Below are 14,841 nucleotides of genomic sequence, written 5' to 3' on the forward strand. Positions count from 1 at the left end.
ATGTACCTTATGCATTTGAAAAAAACAACTTGAATTGCTATATACAATAGATGATGACGAAGATGATGGTATAGGACTCACATAAGTGGTTCTGTTCTGGAGGCCGTCGCAGTGGGCTCCCAGACCGGGAGGCTCCAGCAACTGGTCGATGCCGTAGGCCACACCGTTCTCAAACAGCATGTAGCGCTCGATAATCTTGGCGTTGTCGTCATTCACTATAATATCTCCCTGAGAGATAGACACACAGATGCAGTCAGTCAGTCAGTCAGTCAGTCAGTCAGTCAGTCAGTCAGACAGTCAGTCAGTCAGTCAGTCAGTCAGTCAGTCAGTCCGTCAGTCAGTCAGACAGAGTCTGTATCTTCCCTTCTCTCCCATTTTGATATTGTTCTCTTGTCATATTTGTCTACTTTGAGTGCACTTAGCAACTCCAACTTCTGTTTGTCGATTAACCCTGTACCCCCTCTACTGACTCTTATCACAATGTGCTTTCCCAGCCGAAGGCTTTGGCCTGAAGGTAAAACCCAACATTAGGGAATGTTGAATGTTTTACTGAAAACAAATACATATCTTACTGAGTGTGTCCATTTAGTGTCTTCTCAGCCTCTGGGTACCTCAAATGTCATATCAGAGAACAGAACTCGCTTGCTTGCCTCAGCTGGAGGGGAGGAGCTCAAACTCACCACAACAGTTTTGTCACAGGCGCAAGAGAGCATGGAGCCATGCATGGTCCGGTAAGACTGCTGGCTCATCGTGCTCGTAATCTGCAGAATCAGGACACATAGAATAGAATAGAATAGAATAGAATAGAATAGAATAGAATAGAATAGAGTAGAATAGAATAGAATACAGTAGAATAGAATAGGGTAGAATACAGTAGAGTAGAATACAGTAGAATAGAATAGAGAAGAATAGAATAGTATCGTTTACTGTCCGCACGGACAATGTTCTGGTCTTACCACTGTCCTGTGTACACATAACATAGAACACCATCGCCACTCCCAAGGCACAGAAGATATTACACACAGAGGACAGTCAGGCACTCACAGTAGGTACACACAACGCACCTGACAGCATCATTAACACTGAACATCAGCACTGTTCCTGTACATTGATTGAATTGGGGACAAAAAATATCCAAGGCCTATGCTTCCAGGATAACCCACAACTATAGTTGTGCATACATTACAACGTCCTCTGATTTCTGCCTCCACCAGCATCCCTGTTGTGCAGTAGGACAACACGTTGAATTTTATTTTTTTTGCTGTTTCAGATTCACACTGTATATTGTTTACGTGCATTATCACTACAGCATATTTTAGTGTTGTCCTGAAATGGATTGAATTGTAGTAAATAACAGCTGGCTCTGATTTGTAAAAAGAACATTCAGAACAATCATTTTTTAAATAATAATCAGAGTGGGGCAGTCCCACTCATATTTTTCATTCTTATTGACAGTTACAGTGAAGATTTAGGCAGGAAGGATGGGTGAGAGAGAGAGGAGGGATGACATGCAGGATATGTCCCCGGCCGGAATCGAACCGGGGACCCTGCGGTTACATGGTCAGCGCTTAACCCGCTACGCCACCTAAGCGCCCCAATAATCTGTATTTTATCAAGTTTTTTGGGACTGGCTCACGCCGATGTTGTGGACGATGCTGTTTCAATAAAGCTGGATTAGATTTGACTGTCTCACTTTGACGTTGCGGATGATGTGTGCTTTGATGTAGGCAGCCAGTTTGTCCCTGTGGTCTTCACTGTACAGCCACCGGGCCCTGTCTGGGGACAGGGAGCTCAGGGCCTGGTCCGACACCCAGAACATGGTGAAGGGTTGGTGTATGGAGTCCTCCAGCAGGCCCAACAGGTTGGCTTTCTGAGACACACACACACACACACACACACACACAGACAGACACACACATTAGCGATCAAGCACAAACACGCACACGCACGCACATGCACATAGACACGGAAACGCACACATGCATGTACACGCACACGCACACACACACACACACACACACAAACACACACACACACACACACACCAGACACACACACACACACACACACACACACAAAATCATGTTCACAAACCAACCACAATGATCGTATTTACTGTATGTTCATTAGATGCCATTGCAGTTCATAGACAGACACATAGTTACAGTCTATAAGAGTGTGGAGGAACACATCAGAAGTGGCATCAGAAGCACATGGGACAGGTGGCATGGCTGCACTAGTAGATCGCCTGCCATCACCCATGTGACAGTTCCTCGTCCTCTGATTGGCCTATTGTACCTGCACCAGTTCGCTGAACCTGCTGTACCCGTAAGCTTTGGCGGCAGTAGTGAAATTCATCTGAAACAAAGAAGGAAACAAACATGTCGGTTCATTCATCACTCATCAGGTTGGCCTTCTTTTTTTTTTTTTTCTGAGTGGGGCAGTCCCACTCATATTTTTCATTTGTATTGATAGATACAGTATAGATTATGACAGGAAGGATGGGTGAGAGAGAGAGAGGAGGGATGACATGCAGGACATGTCCCCGGCCGGAATCGAACCGGGGACCCGGCGAAAAATGTGTTATTATAGGCTTTGCAGCATAGTCCTCCAACATGACAGAACACAGATCCATGACCCGACTTTTACCGTGATGGACAGGTCCGACTTGTCCTTCAGGTCGTATGGAGTAAGGACCTTGTCAATGTAGTGGATGACCCCATCAGACGTTATGTAATCACTCTTGACTATCTTTGCATCCCCGTTGATGTACACAGAACCCTGTAGGACGGAGTGAGGGAGAGAGAGAAAGAGAGAGAGAGGGAGAAAGAGAGAGAGGGAGAAAGAGAGAGGGAGAGAGGGAGAACAGACAAATTAGCTCATTGCATTATTTAGCAGTTAGTTTTAGCATTGAATGTTGACAGGCAAACACACCAGTCACTTCTAACCACTGGTGGTGTTCCAGGTTGTCTACATTCAGGTCAGGGGCAGATACGATGGGCAGTTTTCTATACCATATACATGTGGTTTCTCAGACAGAGAAACCCTTCTCCAGGCGTTGTGAGATCTGATAAAACCTACGCAACCAACTGCGATCATTTAGACGACCTGAATTGCAGCCGATATCTTAAACCCACACCACATGACTGACGCTGATTGGTTTACAGATAGTTACGTTTCTCGCGTCAAAGTACAGAGTGTGTCCGGAGATGGCGACTGCCTTGGCGGTGGTCCGCAGGTCAGACATCATCAGGGTCTCACACTGCACTATGTGGTACCTCACCAGGTCTGCATCACGGTCCAGTGTCACCCACGGATCCACCTGCACACAGACACACACACACACACACAGACACACACACACACAGGGCTATGTCAGACAAACAACCTGTCAGAGACACACACACACATGCACACGCACACACACACACACACACACACACACACACACACACACACACACACACACAGTCCCACTCATATTTTTCATTTTATTGGACATACAGTATGTAGTAAAGACAGACAGGAAAGTAGGGAGAGAGGGCATGTCAGCAGGGCATAGGCCGGATGCCGACATGGGCATATGTGTGCACTGTAGACCGCGGTGCTAGACCACTGGACCACCCCAGGCCACTAGTGATCTATCCGTGAACATGCTCTATATGTACCGCAAAGCTGTAGTTCTCCGCCTGCGGCAGGAACAAAGTGAACGGTCCTCGGCTGTTCATGTTTCGGACGCCAGACCTCTGTTGGAACCAGAACCAGAACCAGAGGCTGTGTGAACAAGCTTTTTCAACCATCGAGAAATATGACTTGTAAAGTTAATACAGAACCACTTACCGATAACATGATACTGAACTGAGACGTTTGGCGATAGAGCTCCTGCAACAACGAACAGGTCAACAGTAAACAGGTTTGATAGTGAGATGCATTGATATAAAACAGGATTATTTTTTTATAGGCAGATGAGGGACATGCTGATGCGGTAACATTATGGTCGATGAAATATTTTCATCAATCCATTGTTTTCCGATTATTTAATTAAATAGCAGAAAATCAATGGGGAGATTTGATAGGTCCTTATTAAAAACGTGTTGTGCATGAGAGGCTGCAGATATGTCGAAAAATGTCCTGTCTATAGCTCAAACAGAACAGGAGATATGCTTGTTCAAAGTTTGGAATCTCAGTTGTTACTATAGCAACCCCCAAACTGTGTAATTAATGACGGGGTGGGGTATTACATTTGCAGCTCATTCTGCAGTAGTTTGGGCAGTAGGGGGCAGAACGGGGCAGTAGTTTGGGCAGTAGGAGGCAGAACGGGGCAGTAGTTTGGGCAGTAGGGGGCAGAACGGGGCAGTAGTTTGGGCAATAGGGGGCAGAATAGTGAATGAATGAATGAATTTAAAATACACATATTTTCATCTTCATGACATCACTCACGGCCCTGGTGCTGCCTCTGCAGTCGAACCCGTCTCCCACGTGTCCCGAGAGACAGGTGCAGTTCCTCTCCCCGCGACCCAGGTACCGACACCTGGCGAACCTGCCGCAGCCTCCGTTACCCTGCAACAGAACACACACACACACACACACACACACACAGACAGACACACAGACAGATACAGACACAGACACAGACACACACACACACACACACACACACAGACAGACACATAGACAGTCACCCACACATACACACACACACACACACACACAGACACACACAGACACAGACACAGACACAGACACAGACACACACACAGACACACACACAGACACACACACAGACACACACACACACACAGACACACACACAGACAAGTGATCAAGCAAAGATCAACTTTGAACTGAGGACAACATCTCAGGTTTAATGAAGACCTTATAACCCCTATACAAGGCTTACATCATGGGAGGCTGGTGGAGGTCGGAGGACGGGCTCATTGTAATGCATGGAATGGAATAGGGAATAGTATGTTACCATTCATCATTCCATGCATTACAATGAGCCCATCCTCCGATTTCTACCTCCACCAGCCTCCCTGTAGCACAGAAACTGTAATATTCCACTGTACAATAACAGGATATCTGCTGCGTCTCACCCTGGACCTGACTGACACTTACAATCCTGCAGGGGTTCAGTGGGTAGCAGAACCGTCCACTTCCACTGTAGCCGACTGAACAAATGCACGCCACCTGAACGGAAGGGAATTTGACATCAGATGTTAGCGTTCAAATAGTTCAAATAATTCAAATAATATTGTCATTTTTTTTCTTCCACTCAGAGCACAATCTTATAGAGAAGAGTTTTAATGAAAGTATAATCTTACTCTGCTTGGACCTGTTTTGACACATTCAGCATTGGGGTCACATCCCCCGTTGTCTTTTAAACAGCTGTCTATCTCTGAAAAAGAATGATGATTGGACACCGTTAAACCAATCCTGTTGTTTTGGAGACCTATTATGCTTTGCATCAGCTAATGGGGGATCCTAATAATCAAATCAAATCACTTCAACGCTAACTCTCCTTAGTTCTCCTCACTGGTCATGTGATGAGCGCCCTCTGCTGAAACTACCAGAGGAACTGCAGGTTGTACTCACTTAAATGGGAATGATAGGAAGTGTTGTCCTAAATAGGCAGTAGGTAGAGGGCAAAAAGGTGCAGTAGTTTGGGCAGGAGGGGGCAGTAGTTTGGGCAGTAATTTGGGCAGTAGGGGGCAGTAGTTTTGGCAGTAGGGGGCAGTAGATTGGGCAGGAGGGGGCAGTAGTTTTGCCAGTAGGGGGCAGTAGTTTGGGCAGTAGGGGGCAGAAGGGGGAAGTAGTTTTGGCAGTAGGGGGCAGAACGGGGAAGTAGTTTGAACAGTAGGGGGCAGGAGGGGGCAGTAGGGGCAGTAGGGGGCAGTAGATTGGGCAGCAGGGGGCAGTAGTTTGGGCATTAGGGGGCGGAAGGGGGCAGTAGTTTGGGCAATAGGGTGCAGGAGGGGGCAGTAGTTTAGGCAATAGGGGGCAGCAGGGGGCAGTAGTTTGGGCCATAAGGAGCAGTAGGGAGCAGGAGGAGGCAGGAGGAGGCAGTAGGGGGCAGGAGGGGGCAGGAGGAGGCAGGAGGGGGCAGGAGGGGGCAGGAGGGGGCAGGAGGAGGCAGGAGGGGGCAGGAGGGGGCAGGAGGAGGCAGTAGGGGGCAGGAGGAGGCAGTGGGGGCAGGAGGGGGCAGGAGGAGGCAGTACGGGGCAGGAGGAGGCAGTAGGGGGCAGGAGGGGGCAGGATGGGGCAGTAGGGAGCAGTAGGGGGCAGGAGGAGGCAGTAGGGAGCAGTAGGGGGCAGGAGGGGGCAGGATGGGGCAGGAGGAGGCAGTACAGGGCAGGAGGAGGCAGTACAGGGCAGGAGGAGGCAGTGGGGGCAGGAGGAGGCAGTAGGGGGCAGGAGGGGGCAGGATGGGGCAGGAGGAGGCAGTAGGGGGCAGGAGGAGGCAGTAGTTTGGGCCCTACCCAGGCAGACTACTCCATCCCCAGTGTAACCCTCCCGGCAGGTGCAGCTCCTCTCCCCAGGAGACGTCTTGGTGCAGTTAGCAAACTCAGAACAACCTCCATTCTGACTGGTACACAAGTCCCTCTCTGGGAAAGACAAAAAATAGACTTAATTAAATATAAAAAATCACTGTACCAATATATTTAGCTCGCTAAAGTAACTAGCTTAATTTATTGTTGTCATAGCAGTTGGTAAAAGAACAGGATTAAAATAAATATGAGCAATAACATATCGTGGGCTTGCTGCAGCAAGCACAATACAACACAACCCTAACCATAACCCGTCTGAAGCTACAATACTGGAACCGTTTGTGACTTGGCTACAGGCAGTCAAATACTAGGCGAACGTGTGTGTAAGACACGAATAAACGTGGATTTCATGTATTTCAAGTGGCATGTTTGTAGTCATGTCTAAGAATGCATTTCACCATGTAGATTCCCAATATAGTGAAAATACCACCGCTCATCCGTGATCAGGCTTAGCTGGGGTGCTGCAGCTGAAGAGTATCAAATAGAGTGCAAAAAAGCAGCATCTGCACATTCAAATCTGTGCAAAAAACAATGTTTATTACGAGCTTGTATGCTCAACAACAGCTGTATGACGAGTTTGTATGACGCAGTTTGACGAGACTGAAGACGCGCAATGCATTTTGGGGATTTAGTACCCCAGTAGTGTCCAGTCATGACATACTCAAAGATTTGGCAAAATCTAGTATACATACTAGATTTCTCGCATACTCAAATTTTGCGTACTGTACAGTGTGAATGCGCTTGCATACTCAAATCTACGTCATATCTAGTATGAGTAGTATGCTAGTATGAAATATGAAAACACATTTTCTTTTTAATAATAAGCTTTTTGGTCATTTGCGCGACTTGAGAATTGCTGACATGCAGATCCTTTCACCAGGCTGTGTCACAAATGCATATAAAACATGAGAATAAAAATGGATAAGGGTTTTAGACACCTTTGCAGACAGTTCCATTCCCTTGGTAACCAGCTACACAGGAGCAGACAGGGGCGGATCCCGCCCCCTCGCTAACACAGCTGAAACAGACCACACCCCCTCGTTAAACACAGCTGAAACAGACCACACCCCCTCGTTAAACACAGCTGAAACAGACCACACCCCCTCGTTAAACACAGCTGAAACAGACAGGGGTAGAGCTGGGGTTAGGGCTGGGGTTAGGGCTGGCGTTAGGGTTAGGGCTGGAGTTAGTGCTAGGGTTAGGACTGGGGTTAGAGTTAGGGCTGGGGTTAGAATTAGGGTTAGGGTTAAGGTTAGGGCTGGGGTTAGGGTTAGGTTATCTATGGCATAATTAACTTCTTGGATTGAGTGAATTAAAATGTTAATTGATCCAAATCTCATACTGGATCCATAACGAATGAATTAATCAATAACCATAATCAGTCACTTACTTGGCATTGTCATCACAGACACCGCCACATGCATCATTTTTGATTTCTGAAAAGAGACAGAGAAACCGTGACAGTTTAAATTGTATTAATTTGATAAAAGCAGTGTGATTTTTATTAAAAGCGTAAGCACAATATTTTTTACATTGACTCTTGGAGGTGCCCAAAGTACATTTTACAGTTATGGTTTCAATATTTATTTATTTTTTAAGTATTTTTTTCTGAGTGTGTGTGTGTGTGTGTGTGCGTGGGTGTGTGTGGGTGTGTGTGTGTGTGTGTGTGTGTGTGTGTGTGTGCGTGTGTGTGTGCCTGCGTGCGTGCGTATGGGTGTGTGTTTGTGTGTGCCTGCGTGCGTGCGTATGGGTGTGTGTGTGTGTGTGTGCCTGCGTGCGTGCGTATGGGTGTGTGTGTGTGTGTGTGCCTGCGTGCGTGCGTATGGGTGTGTGTGTGTGTGTGTGCCTGCGTGCGTGCGTATGGGTGTGTGTGTATGGGTGTATGTGTGTGTGCGTGTGTATGTTTTCTTTGTGCATATCAGTGTGTGTGTGTGTGTGTGTGTGTGTGCGTACGTATGTTTTTATGTGTGCATATGGGTGTGTATAAGTGTGTGTGTGTGTGTGTGTGTGTGTGTGTGAGAGAGTACATACCCACAGAGCAGTTGTCTCCTTTCCAGCCCTTGTAACACAGACACGTCCCGCTGCCACCCAGCCCGTCCAGACACCTCCCATGACTGCAGCTGCATGCTGCAAACAGGAAACAGTGACCGTCACTGACAAACAAATACACACACACACACACACACAAACACACACATACACACACATAAATAACCACACTACAATGTTACAAAACTGTGTTGAACCTGCTGACCTCAGGGGGTCGCCAGGGGGTCATACCTGACAGGCAGTCCTTGCCGTAGCGGCCGGGCTCGCAGGTCTCGCAGGCGGTGCCATGGAAACCCTCGTTGCACAGACACTCCCCGCTGCCCAGGTTTCCGTCCTGGCATTTGCCGTTGCCATAGCACCAGTTGTCCAGCTCTCCCGGGCATTTGAAACAGTCGTGGCCGTGGTAACCAGGGCAACACGCGTGGTCCTGGACACACAGGGGTTAAATCTCCTCTTAATCTGCACGGCCCAAATTCTGCTTTAACTATGATATGAGCATATCCACACAAAACGTCAAAGTGTTACCTATCAAATGACATCTGCATCTGATCATTTCTTTGCCGGAAATTTGTCAAATAGGGCATGGAGTTTAAGAGGTTCACGCCAGTGAGATCAAGGCCAAAGCAGTGCAGCATGGGAAAATGCAATTGGGTTTTACTTTCTTTGTGTTCTAATTTCCCCCCTTTTTCCCCTGAAGTGTGTATGTGTGCACTCCCCTACATGGATTGAAAAGAATATTGTTTTCAATCCATGTATAATCCAGAAAGTGCTCAATGCTATGCATTACAATGAGCCCGTCCTTACGATTTCTACCTCCACCAGCCTCCACTGTGTGTTACCTTGGTAGTCTTCAGGCAGTCGATGACACAGCCGTCCACAGACTTCCTTCTACTGCCCACTCTCTTCCTGTACTTGCAGTTAGATCTCATATCACGAGGGAATTCACTCCTGAGCTACAATGCAGGAAGCAATAATAGTCAATGTTTGCGCCTTTCAAGATCAAGATGGTATTACTATTGAATCAGGTAGAAATCGGAGGAGGAATAAGGAATGGTGTTTGATATTCCTGATTCCATTCCATGTATTACAATGAGCCCCGTCCTATGAGGTCTACCTCCACCAGCAGACATGTATGAAGAAAAAGGTGGACAAGACACAAAGGGATGATTGGATATTTAGAGACTTACTGGCTTGTAAATGTAAAGACATTTGGGTGCTTCATCACAGGCACCACACCTCCCCTAGAAGAAGCAACAAATACACACAGATACACAAACAGTGAGGAGAGGGGGAGAAAGAGATAGAGAGAGAGAGAGAGAGAGAGAGAGAGAGAGAGAGAGATGTGTCTTTGTTTGAAGAGGACTAACTCTGACTCAAACACAGAGAGGACTTACTCTGACTCAAACACAGAGAGGACTAACTCTGACTCAAACACAGAGAGGACTTACTCTGACTCAAACACAGAGAGGACTAACTCTGACTCAAACACAGAGAGAGGAGTTACTCTGACTCAAACACAGAGAGAGGAGTTACTCTGACTCAAACACAGAGAGAGGAGTTACTCTGACTCAAACACAGAGAGGACTTACTCTGACTCAAACACAGAGAGGACTTACTCTGACTCAAACACAGAGAGGACTTACTCTGACTCAAACACAGAGAGGACTTACTCTGACTCAAACACAGAGAGAGGAGTTACTCTGACTCAAACACACAGAGAGGAGTTACTCTGACTCAAACACAGAGAGGAGTTACTCTGACTCAAACACACAGAGAGGAGTTACTCTGACTCAAACACAGAGAGAGGAGTTACTCTGACTCAAACACAGAGAGAGGACTTACTCTGACTCAAACACAGAGAGAGGAGTTACTCTGACTCAAACACAGAGAGGACTTACTCTGACTCGAAAGAGGATTTCGTTGCTACAGCGGTTCTTATGGACCTGTAGGACCTTGGGGAGGACCATGATCACCCCCTCCTGGGTCTCAGTGTAGTTTCCGTCCAGGGGAACATCATTGGCCGACGTCTAAATCAAATCAAATCAAATCAAATGTTATTTGTCACGTTCATTGCATACAGCTGTAATTGACATCGTGTAATGCTTTGGGATCTTGCTCTTCGCTCAACAACAGTCGATAACAATCAACAAATCAGCAAGACAACCTGGTGATTTCTATGTGGACATGTTTCTTTTGTTCCTCAGCGCAACCAAATTAATCTGTAGTTTTACTTCTTATTATCGTCATTAGTAGGTAAAAGACTACTGTCCTGCAACAAAACATATACGCTCTGTGAACACAATACCTCATTTTTACTGTTCAGATGAAACATGATCTGGTAAGAGCTTCCTAGTGCAGTGGTTTTCAACGTTCCATCTATCAGGTGGTCAGGAAAGATTTCTTCATGAAGGATCACGTGGTATTTGAACACATCAACACCCTGAAGAGAGAGAGCAGGTTTTGACCATCCTGGATACCTCACAGACCTAGGGGTTTGAAATAGTATTTGAAATGTTTCAAATACTTTGAGTGTTTGCTTTAACTTGCCTGGAGTGTCAGATGGGTGGGGTTTGCAATTTTGGGACTATTCCATAGTTTGGGACTATTCCATTGGTTCCATAGCACCAAGCAAACTCAAGTATTTGAAGTGTATTTATATTTCAAGAAATATTACAGTATTTGGACGCTGGTTTGATATGTCATAAAGAGTGCAATATAATCAATTTTAAAAACACAAAACAGTACGACTGCTCTCAAATACCGGGTAGTGCTGCGGTAGCTAGCCTAGCTACAGATCACTATCAGCATTCAGATGTTCTGACATTGGTTTGAATAAACAACATACCAGTACAGTAGAGTTTGACGTGCTCAGGTGCTCTCTGATGGCATCGTCGTGTGGGAGTAGGATGGTGTATCTGTTAGTACCTATAGTATCGGTCAGGTTGTACAGCTGGGTTGAGAGAAATAAACATTATCGTTAGCATTGTTAATGAGTAGCATTGTTAATTACTAGCATCGTTATGTATACATTATCAGTATCACAACAGTATGAGCGGCAACAAATTCCTATCAACCACAGACAGTATGAATTTAATTGAATTCGACAGATTGAATTGAAATCGTCGATTTCCTCAGGCATGTGGACGTACCAGTGCTGCCTCTCTGAAGAGGCTGAAGTTGGGGGTCTTGTTGAGACACTCCATCAGGCTGGGGGGTACAGGGGGGACGTCTGACAGCAGGGGTGTCAGCACCTGAAACACACACAGAGGGTTAATCTCAGTTTGAGTGACAGTTCTTAGCTAAGTCATGATAACCTCTAACAAGAGGGGAGAATCAACGGTATAAGACAAACTTATTCTTTTACTTTTCCTAAAAAGACATAGCCCCATCCAGATAGGTACTACTTGCTGTTGATATCAACACAAATATAATATGTCTATGTTTATATTATAAACAAAGCTAACAGCATGACTTAACATTGTTAACAAGGGTGGCTAAAACCTTACCGTATCAATGATGTGGATGTAGCCGTTCAATGCTGGGATGTTGGGAGTGAGGATGGTCGCATTTTCTATCATAACAACCTGGAAGATCAGAAGAAACCTCAATCTCACCCAAATGCATTGTATACAGTACAGAAGCTAGGTCTTTCTCCAAAATAGATCATGTCTGTACCAGCAGGAGGCTGGTGGAGGTAGAAATCGGAGGACGGGCTCATTGCAATGCATGGAAGGGAATGAGGAAGGCTATCAAAGTCACGTGGACTGAACTGTACTCTCAGTTCAATACGGGAGGATCTCAAAGGTATGCCGTGTTTAAACGACACCTTTCGTTTCATTTCGACTCACCCCACTTATGTTCTTGACCTCCCACGCGGTCGCTGAGTTTAGAGTCTGCAGCTTCTTGTTGACATGCTTGTCCAAGTCCTCTACGGAGTATATACCTTGAAGGAAGTGTACTCTGTGGAGGGAACAGGAGTTTCAGTGCTACTCGGGCTACAAGCTTGGCCGTGGTCCAGAAACCAGTCCACTTCTACTGTTACTGGATGTACACATGGACCAGCAGAGGCTGGTGGAGATGGAAATCGGAGGACGGGCTCATTGTGATGCATGGAACAGACATGTTTGACCGTTCCTCATTCCGTCCCATGCATTACAATGAGCCCGTCCTCCGATTTCCACCTCCTAGCAGCCTCCCCTGTGTCATATTGTGAATTGTGGTTTGTGGGCTAAGACGTTTACTTCAGAAGGTAAGGGAGGTGGTAACGCTCCAACCAGAAGTCCGTTTCGACTCGACTCAGATTGCGCATCGCTTCTCGGGAGGGCACCAGGGCAGTTATGTTGCCACTCAGATCGAAGTTTGAACTTCTCTGAGAAAGGGGGAAAAACAAGCAAAAAGCTATTTCCTTTGTGGGAGTACTAACATGTATGGAATAATGTATAGAAATCTACAGTATATATATATACTGTATATAGTATATATATGTTACGGTACATGTGGGAAGACGGTACATGTGGGAAAACTAGGGTTAGGGTTAGGTGCTAGGGTGCTACGGTTAGGGTTAGGATTAGGGGTAGGGTTAGGGTTAGGATTAGGGTTAGGGTTAGGGTTAGACATGCCAGCATGTACCAAGTCACCCTAGCACCTAACCCTAACCCTAGTTTCCCCACATGTACCGTAACATACATATATATATATATATATATATATATATGTAACACATCAACAAATCAATGCAGGATATAAACAATCTAACAAAGGGGATATAGTAATTGAGTCTACAATGCATGTGAAGGACATGGACAACTACTGACCTGTATGAAGCGATTATATAAGTATAAATCTGGGTTCATCTCCAACTCCTAGGAACACAAACACAACCGTTAGCATTGTTAATACTGTTAAACCGTTAGCATTGTTAATACTGTCACATTTTGACCGTTTTTTTAACTGTGCTGTGTTGTATGATTGCCAGTGTGCAATTGTTATTGTGTTTTTTGTTCTAACAGCAGACACTGTTATAAATCTATCTTATCTTATCTTACAACTCAGCAAGGCTCGAACCATGGACCTCGCAACGGGGGACCCAGACACCTACCACTAAACCAGATGGTCGTGCTCTCTTGTCTCTTGTATAGCTCCCTAGCGGACTGGCCCCTAGCATGACTTACCTCAAGTATACTTCCATAGGAAATGACTTGCACACACGCACGGACGCACACACCTGCCCTACTAATCTGGCTCAGACGCACACACACCCACGCATGCCCACACGCACAAACACACACACACACACACACACACATACACACACACACACACACACACACACACACGCACACACACATACGTCTTGTATAGTTCCATAGCAGCTGACTCCATCTCCGGCATATCCTTCAGGACAGTCACAGGTATGAGTTCCATTGTCTTTCTTTTCACATTTTGCCTGATGAGGGGAAGACACAGATTAGCGACCCAGCTACCCAGATTATTACATAAAACAAGTCCTAGACTAGAAACCATGTCCAATGAAGGAACTCCTAGTCCAGTCATAGGATTAATTTGGATCCGTAGAGTTAAAAGGTGAGAGATATATGATCATTAATTATATACAAGTATAACTATATATAAGTTGTGTGTGCAAACCAGTGCGTGGCAGCCTCCGTTCTTAATCAGACAGGGGTTGACGATGTCACAGATGAATCCGTCTCCCATGTAGTTTCTCTTACAGGTACAGTCACTCTGAGGACACAGAGAGACAGAGTCACTGTCTGGTCACACTACTGCCCTACTACCCTGGTTACACACACACACACACGCACATGCACGCACACACACACACACACACAGGCACACACTTATGCACGCACGCGCACACACACATACGCACACACACACGCACGCACATGCATGTAAGCACTCACACACACACACGTATGCACGCACAGGCACGCACACACAGGCACTCACGCATGCACACACTTATGCAGGCACGCACGCATGCGCACACACACACATACGCACACACGCGCACGCACATGCATGTAAGCACTCACACACACACACACACACATATGCACGCACGTGTACACACACACACACACACACACACATACCGCTCCTGGACCGATGTACTTGCAGTCTGCCTTCTCATGACAGCCGCCGCGCCCCTCCAGCTGACAGGGGTTGACCTCAGAGCACGCCAGGCCGTCCCCCGCCCAGCCCTCGTTACACACACATGACA

At 46.3% G+C, this 14,841-nt stretch overlaps 1 protein-coding gene across 1 annotated transcript in view; it reads right to left on the minus strand.

The window, feature by feature from the left end:
• The window catches only part of stab1 (stabilin 1), a gene marked incomplete at its 5' end in the record, with an annotated part of 78,146 nt that overhangs the window by 42,484 nt on the left and 20,821 nt on the right, over positions 1-14,841 (minus strand). The window contains 27 exons of the mRNA XM_080545959.1: positions 82-228; positions 681-761; positions 1,694-1,870; positions 2,299-2,358; positions 2,650-2,781; positions 3,176-3,322; positions 3,669-3,746; positions 4,441-4,560; positions 5,119-5,190; positions 5,325-5,398; positions 6,480-6,605; positions 7,487-7,566; positions 7,939-7,984; positions 8,580-8,675; positions 8,829-9,024; positions 9,437-9,550; positions 10,496-10,624; positions 10,903-11,037; positions 11,443-11,547; positions 11,747-11,848; positions 12,104-12,181; positions 12,446-12,557; positions 12,839-12,966; positions 13,412-13,459; positions 13,948-14,043; positions 14,244-14,339; positions 14,714-14,841. The exon at positions 14,714-14,841 is cut by the window's right edge and continues 31 nt beyond it. Of these exons, the coding sequence (XP_080402085.1) occupies positions 82-228; positions 681-761; positions 1,694-1,870; positions 2,299-2,358; positions 2,650-2,781; positions 3,176-3,322; positions 3,669-3,746; positions 4,441-4,560; positions 5,119-5,190; positions 5,325-5,398; positions 6,480-6,605; positions 7,487-7,566; positions 7,939-7,984; positions 8,580-8,675; positions 8,829-9,024; positions 9,437-9,550; positions 10,496-10,624; positions 10,903-11,037; positions 11,443-11,547; positions 11,747-11,848; positions 12,104-12,181; positions 12,446-12,557; positions 12,839-12,966; positions 13,412-13,459; positions 13,948-14,043; positions 14,244-14,339; positions 14,714-14,841 (2,903 nt within the window). The remainder of the gene's footprint in view (positions 1-81; positions 229-680; positions 762-1,693; positions 1,871-2,298; positions 2,359-2,649; positions 2,782-3,175; positions 3,323-3,668; positions 3,747-4,440; positions 4,561-5,118; positions 5,191-5,324; positions 5,399-6,479; positions 6,606-7,486; positions 7,567-7,938; positions 7,985-8,579; positions 8,676-8,828; positions 9,025-9,436; positions 9,551-10,495; positions 10,625-10,902; positions 11,038-11,442; positions 11,548-11,746; positions 11,849-12,103; positions 12,182-12,445; positions 12,558-12,838; positions 12,967-13,411; positions 13,460-13,947; positions 14,044-14,243; positions 14,340-14,713) is intronic.

The sequence above is a fragment of the Nansenia antarctica genome, assembly GCF_963989245.1.
Source record: "Nansenia antarctica genome assembly, chromosome: 15".
In the NCBI taxonomy this organism is placed as follows: domain Eukaryota; kingdom Metazoa; phylum Chordata; class Actinopteri; order Argentiniformes; family Microstomatidae; genus Nansenia; species Nansenia antarctica.